A 19882-nucleotide genomic window follows, 5' to 3' on the forward strand; every position below is an offset into this window, starting at 1 on the left:
ACATACATAAATATATATAGATATGTACATAAAACCTCCTTATATGCTTTGCTGGGATTTTTAACATGGTGGTGGAGAGCAGGAATGATTCTTACTGTCAAGTTACTGTGATATTTTCTGGATTCCTGGATTAGAAGTGAATGTATGTACACTGTTCTTGACAAACTTTCTCCAGAGAGCTCTCACGTATTCCAGACAAAAAGGTTTTGATAACCATGGAAAAACATGTACAAAAACAAAACAAAAAAAATGCATTTCAAACATTTTTAAATTGTTTGTGGATCAAAAAAGATTTCAGGCAACTCAGGTTATTTCCCTTCTTTAAAAATCCAGAGAGTTTTTATTCATTTACGCATAACATTCCTTTTTCCCTGTTAGACAGCTGATATATATGATCTGTGTGTCTGGGGTAAGTTGGTTTATCTGAGAATATTAGAGGGAATCAAAGGGCAAAATCTGTTCTGACGTTTAATTTTACAAGTACATTTGTTCTGCCAAATAATTAATTCTTTAAATTCTTCCAAATGGGAAATCACGCTTTCTGGCCCATAAGCAGACTTGTTATTCCTAAGCATCAAGTACGAAAAATAACAGCCTTTTTTGCAGATATCATTCCATGTGACACCTATAATTTACAGCATTTGTAAGTATAAATGGAATTAATGCCAGGTAAGGTTTCCAAAGGGCCTGGGAATCCGATATGCTTTCAAAAGGCTGTTGACCGAGGATCACAGACTAATCTGTTTAAGGGACATGCCTGGCACACTGTTTGAAAACTTTTCTTCACCGAAGTAGCGGTGTTAAATTCAGCAGTTTAACATGTCTGGGTAAGTGCTGGCAGGATTCACCCCTCCTTAAATTTCTACATTTTTACAGAGCTGTCTGGACATGTAGGAACAAGCTCTAACTATAGCTGACTTATTTATCTTGTTCATGCCAATCAAAATATTAAAGAATTTGGGACATTAACACCCCGTTATCTCTTTGTCTGTACATATTGCAATCCATACTAAAGAAGAAGTAACTCTTTCCCCCTTCCCTCCCATCCTTCTTCTTTCTTCGCTTAAATCATTTTACACTTGCAATTCATTCTTTTCAGCATCTTTAGCTTGTATCATTCAAATTTTGGCTTTTGGGATTGTCATAGGATTGAAACTACCTTCATTTTCAACCCTTCAATCCCCCTAAGAAGCACTGACAAACCAGAGGTATGGGTGATAAAAGCAATACTCTGTCCTTGGAGATGTTCCAGAGTCAACTGGGCACAGCCCTGATCAACCTGATCTAGTGACACTTGTTTTGAGCAGGGTGTTGGACTAGACGACCTCTGAAGGCCTCTTCCAACCTAAAATTTGATGCTATGGTTCTATGAAATTCCAACTGAACTGTGTTTCCCATGATGGCCAATATCAGTATACTGGCCAGACATCTTCATTCCTGGTAGAGCAACTGGGACCTAAAGAATGTGGTCATATGAGTGTGACACAGTGCCTAAATTTTAAGTCCTTGTTCACCTTGATCTACTTGTGGTCCCCTTTCTAGAAGTGTGGTGCTATCCAGAATTTGGGACAGTAGCTGACCAGCCAACATAGCCTGTGTGCCACCCATTGCTATCAACAGTCCTATCCCATCTCCTTTCCGAATTAACAGTAGAACTCATCACACACCACAAACTTTTTGTAGACCAAAGTTACCAGGACTTCTGTGCCAAAATCAGTCTTAGCCACGACCATACCATTAGATGACCTTCCCATTGTCCCTCTTGGGTCCTTTTTTAGTAACCATCCAAGTTAGAAGTGTAAATAAAAATATCCCAAATCCTGAAAAATCATAGAAGGGAGAAAAATTATATTATTTTCTCGCGGATTTACACCAATATGCTACCACACACTTGAAGTGTGTTATATCATATCAGAACGGTTTAAGTGAGAAAAGGCGTTGCTGTGAACTTGATCGATTTTTCCTTACAGCCCGGTGCATTCCCATCTCTGCAGGACAGTTTCCTCTTCCGCAGCAGTGTGAATTCCTGACAAATGTTCCTTGTGTCCCTGCTGTGGCCCCAATTCTCCTCTGCTGGCTGCTGCCACTCATCCACTCTCGTGTATGGCACAGCTGATTAATCCTTCTAAGGGCTAGAATTTTACATTTGCCCTTATTGAATCAGAGTTTATTTTTTCCAGACAGTTTTTCCGATCTGTCAAGACAACATTGGATTTCAGTCTTGTCCTCCTGCTTGTTCACAGGAATTGCAAATGCCATCAGTCTGTAGAATCTCGAAGTCATTAGTAAAAAATGTTGACGGGTACCTGTCCTAAGGCAGACTTATGCTTTTGTTTCTTAATGCATCGCTCTGGTCTGATACTTCTCAGACAATAGTTATTAATGCTTTGCATTAATTTTCCAGTCAAATGCCAGTACAATAAATAGTAGCATTAGCTAATCCTTGTTTCCCAAAATTGCTTAGACTACCTAGTGAAATAAAGCCTAGACCTTAAGTCACAATATTTGATATCTATGGTTTCTTTCTCATCCTCCAGGCCTACAGCTTTGTCCAAAAAAAAGAAAAAATTCTTCAAAATAGATTGTTCTTTAAAAAAATAAAAATGTTTTGGCTATTATTCATCCCTCTGTTGTCTTCTTCACACTTACAGACTATTTACTTCAACATTATTCTAAAAACTGGAATGATGCTGACTCGCTGTACCACCCCATCCTTCTTTCAGCACTGTGTTTGTCTTTGCCCACCTCACCCCGCACCCCATGTTCTCAAAGGTCGTTACCATATCTCTGCGGGTATTTCCAGCTGCCTCCCAGAGTACACGCAGGTGAACGTTTTCAAGCCCAGAACATTTGAAACACCTACCTGCTACACCTTTTTTTCTCCCATTACAGCCTGACTTCTCATTTCTTTTCAGTGACGTTACTTGTGCCAAACACCTAATCACTTTTGAGATAGCATTAGTTTTTATGTCTTTGGCTGACATCTTCCTATCCCTTGGGATGATGAATAACTGTGTCATGGACATTCATCTCATTCTTACACTTATCAGATGCTTTTTTGTTGTTCTTTATCTATCTGATTTTTGTCCCTATATGTTTGTGCTTTTCTAATAAACTTGCCCATGGTGCTTTGATAAAGTTTGCGGATTCTGTATGTTTTCCACCTGTCTCTAAAGCCCCTGAAGGTGTCTGTGGTCAAGTAAGTTTCTTACAACTTTCTTAAGCCATTTTTCATGTTGGGATAGTGTGTATGTCTTCTTTTAACAGAAATTTCTTAAGGCATTGTCAGTTCTCCACAATCTTTCCCCTTAAAATAGTTCACTCCTGGATCTTAACTACTTCCATTTGAGGAAATGCATTTTCTGAAGACCATTACCAGTATCTTGCCTTTTTTCCTAAGACCTATTCATATTGTTTCAGTCTTATCCAAGCTGTCTTCTGTCTTCATGTTCTCCGTTCCTACCTATTTTATTAAAAGTCATAACAACTCTTTCTCATTTTGGTTAGGAGTTTTTTAGTTGCCCATCAAAAATTTGTGCTTATTAATGTCCAGAATTTTTCTGGGTTCTTTATATACCCTGCTGTAGTCTTCTTTCCAGACAGGTCTGGGTCCAAGAACTCTTTTCTCACATCCCCCAGTTGCTACCAACATGTTTCAGTGTGACTAGTTCTGTTAATTTTCCAGAAATGTATTCAAAGTTGTAAAGTAAATCTTTCATAGTGGGAGTCGGAAGATGGTTGTGGCCCATGATGAAAACATAACCACTGTTTAGCAAAGGAGTGAAATGTTGCTACACAAGAGACCTTTCTACAAGCCTATCAGTTCTGCCATCTCTCATAAACACTAAAACCAAATCAAACATCAAATTAAGCCAACTGGTGCACACAGCAGGAAAGGCTGCTTTCCACAGCACTGGGCCATTGCTGGAGTGTTTGTAGGGATCATTCTCAACCCAGCTTTATAGGAAACCCAAGGATTGTTCCAACTACAGCATGGGCTCTGGTTGCGGTTCTCAGACACAGGGTTTTACATAGACTGTGACCAAGCTCCATGGAGAAGAGCTTTTTCTTAGTTTATTGCCTGGATTATTTATATTTCTTGTGGTTTATTTGTCTGCTTAATCAGTGCTTGAATCTCTTTGCATTGCATTTCCTCTAGAAGCTGATTCTGGGGTATTTTAATATCCTCTAGGAAATTTCTTGTAATGCTTCAATTAGAAGCTTTCTCACACTTAGCTTATTTTTATTTAGAGCTTTGTGTTCAACTGACAGAGGAACAATAAAAAGAAAACTGGTTGGATCCTGCTATTTCAGTGGGTTTAAAAGATGAACATTACTGATTGCATGGGTTATCTCTTTGGTATTTTTTCCTGTTCTGCACGTTTATCTGTACTCTGTTCCTCGCCATTGTGTCCGAGCACTTCTTGGTAACGCATTAAGCTATGTGACTTACACACATTATTTACGTGATCATTACTGTTCTCATCTTTCTCCTTCCACTGTGTCCATTGAGTCTTTTCCTGTTTTTTTAACTTATTTACTAAATACACCATTTTTATTAGACATATTGCTATGCACTGATGTATAAAAGATCAGGATTGAGGAAAAGAAAGATTGCGGTCCTTAGCTCAACAGCCTCACTGACAGCTTCATGCTGTGAACAAGTGCAGCTTTATCCAGTCCAGGGAAAGTCCATTGCATGAGAAGAGTGAGAGCATTAGCCAGAATTTTCATTTGATGGATATTGTTGATCTTTTACATATTTCAGCCCAGGCTCTTCTTCATCTCAGAATCCAATCACTGATTACCCTCTTGTATGATATAATTAAACATAAATGTAAACCTCCTTTTGAAGCTTCCAGTTTACTTTCTGTTAGGCAAAGTATTTCTGCCTGTGAATTTTATTAAAACCTTGCAACCTTATGAGTCTGCTAGGTGAGTCATGCTCATCTCTTCTCCTGGATTTGAACGCATCTCACTGGAAAAAGTAGTTTGAGTGCGGTGTCTGTGGTGATTCGTGGTTGTGATTGCCAAGAGTTAGAGGCAAGCATACAATGTAAACCTACAAAATAAATCAGCAAGCATTCGGCTGGTCAGCTTGTTCCACATCACTTGGATGAATGTCCCAGAAACCTGAATATGTATCACACCCTGCACAGGCCTTGCCTGGCATGCCCTGCTTTGGCTACTCCTCTCAGTTAAATGACCATCCCTGTGATTTGCTACTGTGGAGCTGACCTAGTTTCTGGAGAAAAGCTCCAATTAAGCAAATATCTCAGCTGTGTAGTTTTTCTTAATAGGAACACACTGCTTTGAGTAGATTGTTTTGAAGGATATAGCCCTGCTTTGGGAAAGTCAGCACTGCAAGGAATCCACTCAAGCTGTCCAGCAGATACTTAGGAATTAAGTATATCATATGAGAAGGAAACAACACATTTTCTAATCTTTGCCAACCACACAGAGATTCATCTCTCTTACGTTTCATGTCCTGAGATGATGACCGCGATAAGAATTGACTTAAATCCCACAGACCTTGTTTTTGCTTGCAAATTGGTTTTAAGCTCATCTCCTAATCAGGTAGTTGAACCATTTATGTTTGTTGGATTAATTCCAGTTCGGGTTTATCTCTTATGAAATTTTTCCAGTACATTAACCAGTCTGGTGATCCTGAACCAGTCATTATGGGAAAATATAACACTTACAGCCAGAAAAGGGAAGATGACCAAGGCAGATTTCAGATAAGAGCTTTAGGCCCTTTGTCTTAGTCTTGTGAGAGATCTTGAAGTCTGCTTCCCAGCAGTGTCCCAGATCCACCCCACCTCCTTCAGCTTGGCATGTAGATCTGAGCACCCACTGAGCCTGTCATGGGGTCATGAGTGGTACCAGTATGATGGCAGGTCCACCTTCCTTCCTGCCGGTGCTGCCACCCAGAACCCCGGAGCACTGAGCCCATCACTCTTGCTGTAGACTATTCTTTGGGGTAGATCAAGGGATGGATGAGGCAGCACAGGTTAGTGACACATCAATCCTAACAGGGCATTGCTGAGGCTGGCAACACAGTTCTCCGATGTGACAGACAGGCATCAAAGTTGTGCCTTTAGCTGAGAAGGACTCTCTGCTGGTGATGTTCCTGGAGCTGGCTTTAAAATTGTCAGCCTCGTACAGAGTCAGGTAGAGTCATGGCATGAAAACATGACACATTCCTTGTGCGTTCCCACTGTCTACCATTGCTTTCAGCTCAGAAGATTTCCTGAATATGATGTAGTTTTCTCATCTATTTCTTCAAGTGCTTATACAAACTCTTCCAGGAGCCATACAAACTTCCTATACCACAACATCCTCTGGCAAGGAAGCCTACTGTATTTTTTTAATTTGACATGAACTAATTTCATTCAGTGGCCCCTAGTTCTTACTTTGGAAGAGACCAGGAATAGTTAGTTTTTCTCCATCACCTCCATTCCCCTTGATTTTTATCCTCATCTTTAAGCATCTCTTTTCCAGACTGAGGAGTCCTAACCTACTTAATTAGACTTCATAGAAAAACTGTTGCTAAGAACTACATGGATTGTTGCCCTCATCTGTGGTTCTCTTGTACCTCCTTTGAGATAAGGGTGTCAAACGAATACTAAGTGTATATTCAAGATGTGAGAAAATCCAAATATTAAGGATTTATGCAGTGTCATAATGTTCTGTGTTTTCTTTTCCACTGCTAACTATTGTGGTGCTTTTTGTTTTATTCTATTGAGCTTTGGGCTGTGTTATAGAAACCCTGGGTATTTATAAAAGTATCTGTCATAACCCCAAGAGCTATCTATCTGGTGTGAAAGGAGACAATTCCTGCAGTTCCTGCAGCTGACAACTGAAGGTATAGTTTCAGCTGAATGTATCACACCGTTCTCACCACATTGAGCTTCAGCTCTTCCAGCATGCTGTAAAAACGCCCAAAATTAGTTTGGCCTTCGTGAAGTCAAGGAGGTTTTCTTAATCTGAATCCAGCCAGTTACTTTTAAAGAATTAGATGATGCCCATGGAAGTGTTCAAAAAACAATTGCATGGATTATGAACATGAAGGGTTTTTTTACGCTAAATTGTGCCATCAGCTCCCTTCTTTATCAGTTTCCTATGTTTTAAGTTTCATTGCATCAATATAATGACAAGGTGAAGCCTGTTGGAAACTCAGGAAACTAAAAGTCAGTTCTAAGTGTTACCAGAGCCCTGCTGACTGCTTGCCCTGTGGCAAGCTGTTGTATCTCTGGTTTCTCTCCAATCATTTCTTGATTCTGTTTTCATGGGAAAAGCTGGAGGGAAGAGGTTAGCGTATCTTCTCATGCAGTGGTCTCACTCCTCCTCTTTCCCTAGTATGAACATGAAGAGTGGCCTTGACAAGACAAAGGTCTAGACAGCAGCAAGCTGCCTAGGAAAGAGCATAACAGCAGAGCAGGTAGGTAGTAATACATCAATATACTCTGGCGACTATATATCACCTACACTCTCGCCAGCATATATAGGTGTATTACACCTCCTCCAACCAGAGGCAGAGATGATATCAGCCCTTTTCCCCTCCTTTAGTTCATTTCTTGGCAATTTTGGCTGCATTTTGCCTTAACATCTAATCTGCAGACAAGAGGATATCCATCCTCAGATACTGGTAATCTGGCAATTGCGCCACAGCCATCGCTGTCAAGATGTGGCCATTGTGTACAAAAATCCAGAATTCTCACTAGTACAGTACTGCCCTCAGTTATTTAATAAAATAAGTGATCAGAGGTGGGTTGCTGGAATACAAACGGATTTTGAGAGAGGTGAATATACAGGAATGGGTGCTAAAAGTTCTCCTAAACAAACTATTTTCCTAACATTCAACAAGCTATTAACATTCATGCTAATCATGCTCACGTTCACCCTCTTTCCTGACCCCCCGCAGCTGTGCTAAGGTACTCCCATTGCGTGGAGTTATTTGGGTTTAGGAGACACCCCTGGTTGGTGAGAACCTGTTTGCTGGCTCTAGCAATTGGCTGTTATATTCTTTATAAACAAATATAACCTAAGGCAAACATTTGCTTCTTGCACTTTCTCCAGCAAATATGGCTTTAAACATGGGGGGAAAAAACAAACTGTAATACTGCCTCTCAGCTTTCGGTAACTTCTGTGTTCATTTTTCATGTTTTATTTTCCCTCATCCTGGAAGGAAAGCGGAGCAGCAGAAAGCATTAATCTCTAACCACAGTAATTTCCTGAATGCCAGAAAACTGCTGTCAAAACCAAGGATTCACTCACTGCCGAAACATCTGTATTAGATTACTGCACTTTCCTTTTTTGCGCCTGCATCGTGGTCTGCAATCAGCCACTGCTCCAAACCAGAAGCTGGAAGCAGCTGCAGACCTCCAAACCGTTCCAGGCTTCCCCTAACAGTGTTGCAATGCAATTTTTACAGCAGACATCTTGTTTGATTTTGTGGATGCTTCTTTATCCAAAAACTACGCAGCAAACAGTAAATCCCGTATCCCTCCTGGAACAGAGCTGGAAAAAAATCTGCTTTGGGTTCCTACTATTTTTTTGTCGCCTTGCTAATTTGTCTCTGCCTCACTTTCCAGATTGCTGCCTCTAATCTGTACCATTTTCCCTGTCAGGCTGCTCATAATGCACACTTTTCTGGACGTCCATTTTTCTTCTTTCCCTCTCTGTATATTTATATTCTAGTCCCTACTAAAAATAATGATGATAGTTTTAATAATGACTGACCTTCCTTGACCTGATTTATCTCTTTAGCTAGCTGACGCAAGAAGATTATTCATCTTCTTCTCCAAAGTAATTTCCATGAGTCTTTGGGAGTCATGTCTTCTGTCTGATTGACTCGTTAGATTTCAAGATCCCTAACAGCCAAGATCAGAAAGACTGATTTGGATAGTACCTTCTTGGAGTTCGCTCCTGACCTGCGTGTCAGACCTGTATTTCTCTCGAGAGGCTGCAACGCATACAGACCCCACAGATTTATCGCCAGAAGACAGCATGACCCTACCAAGTGCCCTGAGGTATTTATTTTGACACCTGGCATGTTGCTGGCATGGTGTGTGACAACCACCTTCTGCCAGTGTCCCCACAACGAGGACTCTCTGACTTCCAAGGAAATGCTCAAAAAGGAAAAGGGGAGGAGGTACGTGGGATAGCCCCAAGCAAAGACAGTCTCTGTCAAACGGTGGCTGTTTGCGCGTTGAACATCGCCAAGATATCCTCAGCCTGAAGTTCAACTCTTTCAGCGTTTGCAACCCGCAGCCTTGCGGGGCAATCAGTTGCTCTTGTGGGGCAACCAGGGACCATGGTGTTCCAGGAAATCCAACAGTGGAGACAGAAAATTTGGCTCCTTTCCCTGAAGGATCTTAGTTAATACCTTTGTTTCTTTGTCTTTAACTGGGGGATACTATGCAAAATATTTCTGAAATTTCTCACTAACCCCTTCCTTCCAATTGGGATGTGTAATTTGAAAGACACTCAGGAAATGAGGCTAGCCCTTCAAATGTGATCCCACATTTGGGTTTTGGATCTCCCACCCTCCTCCCTGGGAGATCAGGAAACAGAGAATATGCTACAATTACCAGGTGGTTTCTTGAAAAGTTTCAGCTTCAGAAATACCCTCATAAAAAGTTCACCCGACAGCGTGGTCTAAAACACCTCGGAGCAGCACAGAAAAGGAGATGACTGCCTCCCGCCTCCCCTTCTCTACAGCAGCCAGGTGTCACAGCCACCAGTAAGGCTGCTGAACTTCTATGGGGTTTGGGAACCACATGGAAGGTTTCCAAATCCTGTAGAAGTTCATTTGCAGAAACAAGGCTGTACCAAGACACAAAGCCACCAGCTGGGAACCACAGCTCTGTACTGTTTTCCACATCGATTTCCACAGTGGACAACAGGGAAGTCTGATTCAAGGCATCTCATTTAAGCCTAGCAAGGGCTTCGTATCTGTTACATCCTTGGATGGGCATTCAGATGGTAAATACATCTGCATACAGTCAGTGCCTCCTGAAGCAGTTGCTCTTTCAAGACTTGGAGTCCCAGGCTTATGTTTATCTATCACTGCCCGTTCTTCTCCCTGGCTCTGCTTGCTAACAGAAAGCCCTGTCCTGGAAGGCCAAGTTCACTGGCTGCAATGACAAAGCAGCACAGAATCACTTGGAAACGGCTAATAAGAAACTGATGCTGCCATCCAAATAGCCTAGCCATTGCAGTAAGGTCATTCCTTCAGCAAAACCGATCTTAATGGGGCTGCTCTGACCTAGTTCACCTCCAAACTAGAGAGCTATCAGCAATGTTTTCTCGCTTTTACTAGCCAAGATGAAGCTGATGTTCCCTTTGGCCTCTAAATCAGAATGCAGTCATCGAGAGCCAGGGGGAAGAGAACAAGCCTATCCTACATGCGTCATGCTAAAAGAAAACATCTGGCTAATGCTGTGCCTGTTGCTAAATTCATTACCACTTTAACTCTGTAGGTTGCATCAGGTTGCAATACTTGGGCCAGCAGCTACGGATATTATTCTCCTCTTCTTTTAGTAGCTTGGGATATTTGTGCATGTGTGACCTCTTTATTGGAAATAGTATTCTGAGACTAGAAAACTGTCGGGTTAGCATCGCTTGGCGGGACACTTCTCGTTGGTTTATGGGGCAATTGGTAGGAGCCAAGCTGAATCACATGAGGGTTCAAGCGAGAAGACCCAGAGATGTATTTCTGATGTTTCATGGGGAGGTCAGGGAATGCTGAGCTGATCAACAAGGTCTTGGAACAGGGATAAGGAGATGTCCTCCTCCTGCTCTCAGTGCTGCCATAGCCTTCCACTTTGTGATGGATTGCATTTTAACAGAAGGAAGAAGTCAGAAGAGAAGTGAGCCTCTCAGACCCTAATTCCCCACGCTATAGACCCAAAAATGTCTTTAAGATTTTGAAGCACAGAGTTGGCCAAGCTCAGTCCAGCCTTTGCACACTCCCAGGTAGCACACGAGTTCCCAAAACAGCCATGCTTGGAGCACAAGCACGGGGTAAGCAAGCAAAGCCCGGGCTGGCTGGTGTTGCAAGTCACCAGGACTGGCAAGACAAACCTCTGCCAGGAAGGATTTTGTTTGAGCTGGGTGAAGAAGAAAGGCAGCTGGATAGCATCTTGTTTTATTGGGCCAGATTTCTCAGAAGATGTCAAACAGGATGGTGCATTACTTCTGTTGGGGAAAAGGTGTCAGAATTTGTTCCCAGAGGGCTGGTGAATACTCTTATTTGTACTACAGGAACAAGCCCCCCATTAGACATTGCCCCTCGCTGTTGGCATTAAAAGCAACAAAAAGAAAGATGCATTGGGTTTTTTTTTCCCCACACCAACTTTGCTTTGCAAATATTTCAGGGAGACAAGACACCCGTGTGCTTTTATCTAAGTACAAGCTCAACGTCCACTGTTTAAAATTTGTCATCTGTAATGTGCACGGCACTAAACTGAAAAGGAAACAGAAAAGCCACCACCAGCAAATAGGAGACAAACAAAGCTGGCGGCCAAAGATATCAGTGCAAGAGAGATTTTCTTCCAAGTGAGGTTTTTGTAGTGAGGCACCCTCAGGTTATGGCTGTACCTACACCATGTGTCCTTGCCCACAGGTAGCTGGCTTCAAGCACACATTTTATTGACTCCTACCTCGAGGTGGACATGAGGTGAGGAAGCCAGTCAGGGGGTGAACTTGCTTAATGCCGCAGAAATACATGAGCCCAACATTTATTCCTCATCCTCTAATATTTTAGGTGGTTTATAAAAAAGGAAACAGCAATAAAACCTCACAGACATTGAACCAGATCTCTTTAATCTCTCACGAGGTAGCTGCTAAAGTAACTCTGGTTATTTCTAACTGAAGGCAAAGTTGAGGTATAGCACCCAGTTTGCAGAGTTTCATTTTAGTCTGAGCTTATGCCATTCATTTTCATGCCATATATTCGTACTTGTTTGGTTTTTACTTGTGCTAAATTAGAAGGTGGAAGCCTGGGAGGTGCCTGTGTTCACTTACAAAAGAAGTGAGCTATTGGGAGAAATTACAATGTGGCTTGAATTTACCGAAATAGTATATGATTATTTCTATTTCTATTTCTATTCTCATTTGCATTTATATTTGTATCATTTATGTTTATATTTATGCATTATGCAAACTGAATTACCAAAACGTTTTAGGCTGTTGGACTTGATTGGAATCAAGATCATTACCTTGCTTCCAAAGTACACTCCTGGCCTGGACTAACACACAGAGGTTAACTCACCCTTTTGCCAATAGAGCAACTCCCGTGACCACTCAGTGTCACCCTCTGCCCCAGCTGCTTCTCTCCTGGTGGCCACATCACTTTCCCCTTCCTCCTTCCCTGCCATCCCCTTTGCCCACCTCCTGCTGTGCCCTCGTGCCCAGGATGACACACGGATGGGGCTATAACAGAACCAAGCTCGGAGGTGCCTTCACACACATGCACCGTGCCGGACATGGTGTGGTCTCCAAGCCCAAAGATCCTCATGCCCAGCAAGTGTCCCCTGCTCCTGATTGCCACAAGGGGGTCCTCAAGCTGAACGCCCAGATCCTCTTTGCTAACCCTCCTCTCCTGACATTTCCATTTCTCTATCCAACCTCTATACCCCCTGTCTGTTTAAACAGCCACTGTTGGGACAAGAGCTTTCTCAAGTTTTATGGTTATCTTACAATTGCTGGGTTGGAATAACACCATAACAACTTCTCTTTGTGGGCAAAGTCCTAGTTTGGCCTCTTTTTCCAAAAGCTACTTCTCAGAACTTTTTTTTTATGAGTAAAGAGTCAACCATGAGAGGCAGACCTTCAGAAATCAGATGGGTTTTGGTTCAGGGCTCTAACCGTACCTGCCATTTGAGGCAGCTGATGGTCTGGATTTCCAATTGGTAGGAGAAAACACAGTAATGGCAAATAAATGCCAACGTTTGAGGGAAGTGAAATTTCTCAAAGAAACAAAACTGTCCACGGAAATATTTTTCTGTGATAACAGAGAAGCCCTTCATTGCAATTCTGACCTTTTGTAGCACTTTTATTTATATATTTCGTTCTACTGTGATTTATCTTTTATGCTATTCATTCAGTGTCTGCTCTTTTTACATTGTCATTAGCAATTGTTCTCCTAATTGCTAATTTTGTTAGTAATTTCTCAAGTAATTGGCCTTATGTTTTGCTCATTCACCCCTGAAAGAAAGTTTTTTGCAATGTGGATCTAAAATGTTCTGCTTGGTATTGAAGTATTTTGTTATATGTCTCTTAACAGAGAAAAAGACAAGAAAAGAACATCCCCGAGGAATGCTTCATTTTGAACACATCAACATTCCCACTGAAATAACAAACATGTCCAACCAGCCCTATAAACCACCCTTATCTGCTTGTTCTGTCTACCCATCCCACCTGCCTCGGCTGCCCGGATACCAGCACTGCACTCAGAGCCATTCTCCATGCACACAAAGTATCTGGCCCCTTCACTTGGCTCCTGCCCACTCCATTAGACTGTGTCTGAGGTTTGGGGAGGAGGCTCCCTCCTCCTGAAATGCCCATAGCCCGTGTCTGTCAATAGGCACCGATTGCTGACGGCCTGGAAGATGCTTTGCCAGCTCGTTTTATGCCACCTCTCGTTTTGAGTTCGGAGGGGCTCCTGTTAGCTTCAGCCTCACTCCCTCACTTGCTGCGTCAGCTCTTGCACCAAGGAAGACAAAATAATTTCTGCTCCTGTGAGTCTTCAATGATAATCACACCTAGGCTCTGTAAAAACATCTTCACTGCACAAAGAGAGTGGTCAGAAAGAAAGAGTTAATGAGCTTGATAACCCTTTTCCTTTCGGTTCTTTTTTTCTTTTTCCCTTTATTTTGTACTTTTCTATTCATCGCTCCAAAATTTAATCAAAACCTATGAGAGGAAGGCAATAAATTACTCTCCACATCAGCTGGCAACAATTCATGAAATAACAGCAAAGCAAGTTTTGGCCAGACCAGGGGAGACTTTCTAATGGAGTCCATTGCAGGAGAAGAAAGCCACCACGAAGGGTGGGTTTGGAAGAGACACATCCTTCTTCAGTAAAGGGGCTTGGGCCAAATCACCACTGTCCTGCCTACATGTGGTCTGGGGACCACTGGTGGCCACCAGAACTGCAGTAGGGTGGTGAACACCAAACCCAAAGTAGACACGTTCACATGCAAAGGAGAAAAATGGCAAATGCAGTAACGATGTTGATGGGATAGTTGGCTGGGGTGGTTTAGGGGAGTGGGAAGGCAAGGGGAAAAGGAAGGTATAATACATGTCTGGGTAATTTTAGGTAGTTGTCATAAGAGGATTGTCTGATTTTCTTTTCCCCCAGCTTTATCAGTCAGCTAATATAAGCTATTTCTTCTCCTTATCCTTCTCGCCTCATTAATTAAGACATAAACTTTCAAAGCATAGCCTGATTTTTCCTAGACTTCAATTAAAATTGCAACAACGCAACAATATCATTAAAATATACATTCATCACACCATCTTCACAAACCTCACTTACATCGACAAAAAGAATTCACCTCGCCAGAGTCAAAATGACATCATCACAACACCGACAAAGGTGGAAAATTTACTCACACTCCACCCCTCATCCTTTAACAACAATTAAAAGAAAAATTCCCTGCAATTTTAATGCTTTCTGGCAATGTTCATCCCATGTTTTGCCTGTTACCTCTCACAACTACTGCCCTTATCTGGAATTTCTCGAGAGCTCCATGTTGGGTGCCATAAAGGACAGCAGCACAGGTTTGAATCATCTCTTGCAGTCACTTCTAGCCCATTTTTTAACATGATTTAAGACCTGGGGTCAGCAGGACAGAGGAGCCAGCAGACCTGACTAACCTCCAGCTGGACACAGCCTCTGAGGCACATGCAGCGAAGACCAATCCTGGCTTCCCAGAGGATTTTTGGATGTCCTGCCCATGGCAAGGCAAGCCCACATTTGCAATCACTTAAATGTTATCATTTCAGCACTGCTCTGCATTGAATATGAGCAGGATCCATCTCTCCCAGCTCTGGACCCAGGAGATGCTGCAAGCACCTGCGCTGTGGCTAATCTGCCTTTGCAGAGCAAGAGTGCACCCAGGGAATCACTCTCCTAGCTCTAAACCTGGACTACATGCAAATGTTGGTCAAAATCCTCTAAGCTGTGGTCTTTTGCACCAAAAAATTGCCTTTCCTTTTCAAGACTCAGGCGTAACGTGTAATTACAGCACGACAAACACTGCTCATCAGGTGTACGTGTCTTTCTTCTTATTTAAAAAAAAAACACGTTCACGTCACTGTATGGCACTACCCAAGGCCTAGATAACCTCTGCACCAACAGGGTAAAAAAGAGGGAGGAAAGAGGTGTAGCATGTCAAGAGGAGAAGGAGCTGTACCTCCTTCCAGCTCAAGCCCAAGAGATTGGCAAGGTCCCAGGCGTTCACAGATCTCTGTGTGTGTTTACTTCAAGCCCTTCAGTTCCTCAACACAGACCTACCCGAACGCTTTTATTTGGGTTTAAGTGCATTAGTACAAACCTGTTCCTCATTAGTTTAAATTAACCGTAATAGCCCTGGTTTAGACTGAAACAAGGAGACAGATGGAAAGCAATGAGGTAACTGGCTCTTAATGAGCTGATGTTCGCTAGCTGAGCTGCGGTGATGACACGGGACATGTTCTCTCCCCGCCCTGCTTGGGAGGGGAAAGGCATCAGTGAGCCCTCAAAGGTTTTAGGCATGGTTGGAGCAGGTCCATCAGTCCTGAGCAGTACATGAGGTGGCAGCCCCCAGCCTTACCCCCACCAAAAAGGGCATCTTCAGCTCAGCTATCCCATCCCTGCACCCCATTCGAACCCCGCAGTCCATGCCAGCTCCGGCCTCTCAGCAACATGGGCAAGTTGTCTTCAGGGAGGTCAGGAGAGGAAGAGAGCTCACCCAGGGAGGGCAAGAGGCAATCTTCACCCTAATGGCATTTCCTATCATGGCATTTGGGGGAAACCTTCCTTTTCTGACCAAAAAGGTTGCTAAAATCCCACTGTACCTGAAAAGCTCGGTCCAGCCTTAATTTTGGAGAAAAGCACATGTTTTCTTTATCTCTGTATGTCACTGGATAGATTAGACAAGATATATTTATCTAGACAGCAATCTGGGTAGCTGCAAAGAAACAGCTACAAAATTCCATGGGTTGAGGTCATCCCATGCTGAGTTTAGCATCCCAGTAAGAAATGATACTTCATTTTGGTGGTTGACATGTTTTCATCAAAACATAAGGAAAAAGAGTAATTTGATCTCAAGTGTTGGGTGTTTGGGCTTTTTCTTTTTTTTTTTAATTCACATTAAGAAAAAAATAAAGGGTTTGTTGGGTGGATTTTTTTAAGCAAAATCACCCTTTTGAACATTTTCCTTGTACAGTATTTGTTCCTGTTTGCTTGTATTTTCCAGTTGCTCTCATTTGTTTGTTCCCAAGAGGGTCAAAAACCCAGCTCCACGAAGGAGGGTGAAATCTTAAGGAAGGGAAAAGAAGTAAGGAATAGCAAAATGTGTCATTTCCTGCAGTGATTGTCAAGGAAAATAAGGGAATAAATATACTATTATATTTTTTTGTCCACTCTCATATCCAGTGAATCGGTGCTCTGACAGAGCAACACTTAATTCACCTCACTGTCCACTTAGACTGCACTTTAAAATCATTTTTTGAAGAAAGAAAAGTTAAAATTCAAGGATAAACACACTCCAAGGAAATATTTCCTGTGTACAGTAAAAAGGAGCCGAGGGAGAGCCCCTGTTCAACACTGGGGTCAGTCCCCATCGCAATGTATGGAGGCAGGGGAGTAGGGTCACTGGGAGGAAACCAGTGTAAACAGGAACTGCTTTTATCAGTGGGAAAAAAAAAACAACCCTGTTTAAATTAGCCAGAAATATGTGCCTATAAGTTTTAATCACAAGCTGACGTTTTCAAGTGCTGCAGCAGGGTTAAGTCACAGACGTGGAGCTGCCAATCACACACTGTCCCTGAATGCAAGACCCCCATTGTCCCTACTGCTTTTGGAAGGAACTGGCGAGGGGCAGCCCATGCTTGCAGCCCCAGCAGGGTGTCTGGGCTGGAGTGGCAGGACGGGAGGACAAGGATTGGCATGGGAAGGATGCTTGCTGGAAGCCCTAGGTGTGGGGCAAGAAAAGAGACCCTTCAGCCTGACAAGTCATCCCTCCTGGTGGGATGCTGGGGCTGGGGGGGACCTGCCAGTCTTGTCAGGGCATCCCTCCTGGTGGGATGCGGAGGGCGGCCTGACAGCCTTGCAGGGCATCCCTCCTGCTGGGATGCTGGGTCTGGGGATGACCTGCCAGCCTGTCAGAGATCCCTTCTGGAGGGATGCTGGGGTCGGGGGGACCTGCCAGCCTTGTCAGGGCATCCCTTCTGGTGGGATGCTGGGGTTGGGGAGACACTCCAGCCTTGCAGAGCATCCTCCTGGTGGGATCATGGTGCGGGGGGGCAAGGCATGGGTGGTCTCCAGCGCGGAGGTGCCCCCCCCGCCCCGAGCAGCGCAGCTCCAGGACCCCCGGGCAGGGCACCCGCCGGGCAAACCCTGCGCTCTGCTGCCCCCTGGCGGCGGAGGGCGGCGCGGCGGCGGGACGGCTGCACCCTCGGGGTACCTGCCCCCCCCCCTCACCCCCCCCAAACCGGGCATGTCTGCACCCCAGTGCGCCATGCCCCCCCGCCCCCCACCCCCCCACGAGAGGGTGCCTGTCCGTCCTTGGGGGTGCCTGCTCCCTCCCCGAGTACGTGCTTGCCCTCTCCGCCTGTTCCTGGTCCCCCCCAGTTGTGCCTGCCCCCAAATGCGGGCCACACCCCTTGAGTGGGTGGCTGCCCCCCAAACGAGTGCCTGCTCCCCCCCCCCTCCAAAATCCTCTCGCTTCCCCCCGCCGGGTCTGCAAGCGCCCGGCGCTGCCGCCGGCTTCACCCTGCCCCGGGCTCGCCTCGTCCCGCAAAGCAGCGCTGCTGCCGTCTCCTCCTCCTCCTCTTCCTCCTCCTCCTCCTTCTCCCTCTCCTCCTCCGCCTCCTCCTCCTCCTCCTCCTCCGGCGGCACCTGACGCGCGGGGGCTCCCGGCACCCCCCACCCCTCCCGCCTCTCCCTCCCGGAGCTCTCCCGTAGGAGCGGGCAGGCGAGCGGAGCCGCCGAGCGCTGCCGGCCGCTGCCCAGCGCAGCCCCCCCGGAGCATGAGAGGGCAGCGGGGGGGCACCGACCTCGCTGCCCCCCCGGGCCGGCCGGCGGCGGGGCTGAACGGCGGCGAGAGCCGGTGGCGGGGAGGTGGGGGGCGAGGAGCCCTCCTGCCCTCCATCCCTCCATCCCGGCTGGGGGGACCGAGCTTTGCCCCCCCGGGCGTGGAGCGGGGACGGGGAGCGAGGTGTTGAGCGAGTCTCGGAGGGGGCTGCGGGGATCATGCCGGGGGGGCTGCGCCTCGGCATCGCTTTCTCCTCGCCCTCCATGGAGCCCGGAGCTTTTCTACAATGACTTTCCCTGAGCTGAGCAATGGCAGCTTGAGTGGGAACCGGACGGGACAGGGCAGCCAGAACGGTGTCAACCGGTCCTGGGGGCTGCAAGGTGAGGAGAACCCCGAGGGCAATGGCACCACGCTGACTTTCGCCTTGGACGTGCAGGCGGTGGGCGTCGGGGTCTTCCTGGCCGTCTTCATCCTCTCGGCCATCGTCGGGAACATCCTCGTCATCCTTTCGGTGGCTTGCAACCGGCACCTGCAGACGGTCACCAACTACTTCATCGTCAACCTGGCCATCGCCGACCTGCTGCTCAGCACCACCGTGCTGCCCTTCTCGGCCACTTTGGAGGTGCTGGGCTTCTGGGTGTTTGGGCGCATCTTCTGCAACATCTGGGCAGCGGTGGACGTGCTGTGCTGCTCCGCTTCCATCATGAGCCTGTGCATCATCTCCGTGGACAGGTACATCGGTGTCAAGTACTCTCTCAAGTACCCCACAATCATGACTGAGAGGAAGGCGGGGGTCATCCTCGTGGTGGTCTGGCTCTCCTCCATGGTCATCTCCATCGGGCCCCTGCTGGGATGGAAGGAGCCGCCGCCGCCAGATGAGAGCATCTGTAGCATCACGGAGGAGCCGGGCTATGCCCTGTTCTCCTCCCTCTTCTCCTTCTACCTGCCCCTCATGGTCATCCTGGTGATGTACTTCAGGATCTACGTGGTGGCCAGGCGGACCACCCGGAGCTTGGAGGCTGGGGTCAAGAAGGAGAGGAATAAATCCATGGAGGTGGTACTGCGCATCCACTGCCGCAGCGTGCTGGAGGAGCCTCTCTCCAGCACCCGGAGCAAGGGGCACAACTTCAGGAGCTCCCTCTCCGTGCGGCTCCTCAAGTTCTCCCGTGAGAAAAAAGCAGCCAAGACTCTGGCCATCGTCGTGGGTGTTTTCATCCTCTGCTGGTTCCCCTTCTTCTTCGTCCTGCCTTTTGGTAAGTGAACCGGTCCCCCATCCCAGCCCCGCTGCCCGTGGCTGATCCCCCAGGAACCTGTTCTCTGGGACAAACTTTCAGGCCACAACTCATGCATGGAGGTGAGGGGTAACTGATAGATGAATAAACCAGCAATGAATTAATTCAATTAATTAACACTCATTCAATATTTATTAATCAGAGTCACATAATCAATCAAAGTAAATAGAAAATGAATAAAATAGCAGCATAATAATTGGTTTAATTAATTCATCCTGCACTCAGCAGTTTAATTAATGAAGTTCAGGCTAAGGAGGAAGCAGCTCTGTTTCAAACTGACTGTAATTATGACAGTGGTCTCCAAACAGCTTTGTCGTCCCTGTCCCCAGCCTCCCTTCCCCC

The 19882-nt window shown here is 45.4% G+C and overlaps 1 protein-coding gene across 1 annotated transcript in view; it reads left to right on the forward strand.

The window, feature by feature from the left end:
* The first annotated feature begins 18534 nt into the window (after positions 1 to 18534).
* ADRA1D (adrenoceptor alpha 1D) overlaps positions 18535 to 19882 on the forward strand; it is a 48947-nt gene continuing 47599 nt past the window's right edge. The window contains exon 1 of the mRNA XM_086464269.1: positions 18535 to 19501. Within this exon, the coding sequence (XP_086320395.1) occupies positions 18535 to 19501 (967 nt within the window). The remainder of the gene's footprint in view (positions 19502 to 19882) is intronic.

The sequence above is a fragment of the Leptosomus discolor genome, chromosome 4, assembly GCF_034619465.1.
Source record: "Leptosomus discolor isolate bLepDis1 chromosome 4, bLepDis1.hap2, whole genome shotgun sequence".
Lineage (NCBI taxonomy): Eukaryota > Metazoa > Chordata > Aves > Leptosomiformes > Leptosomidae > Leptosomus > Leptosomus discolor.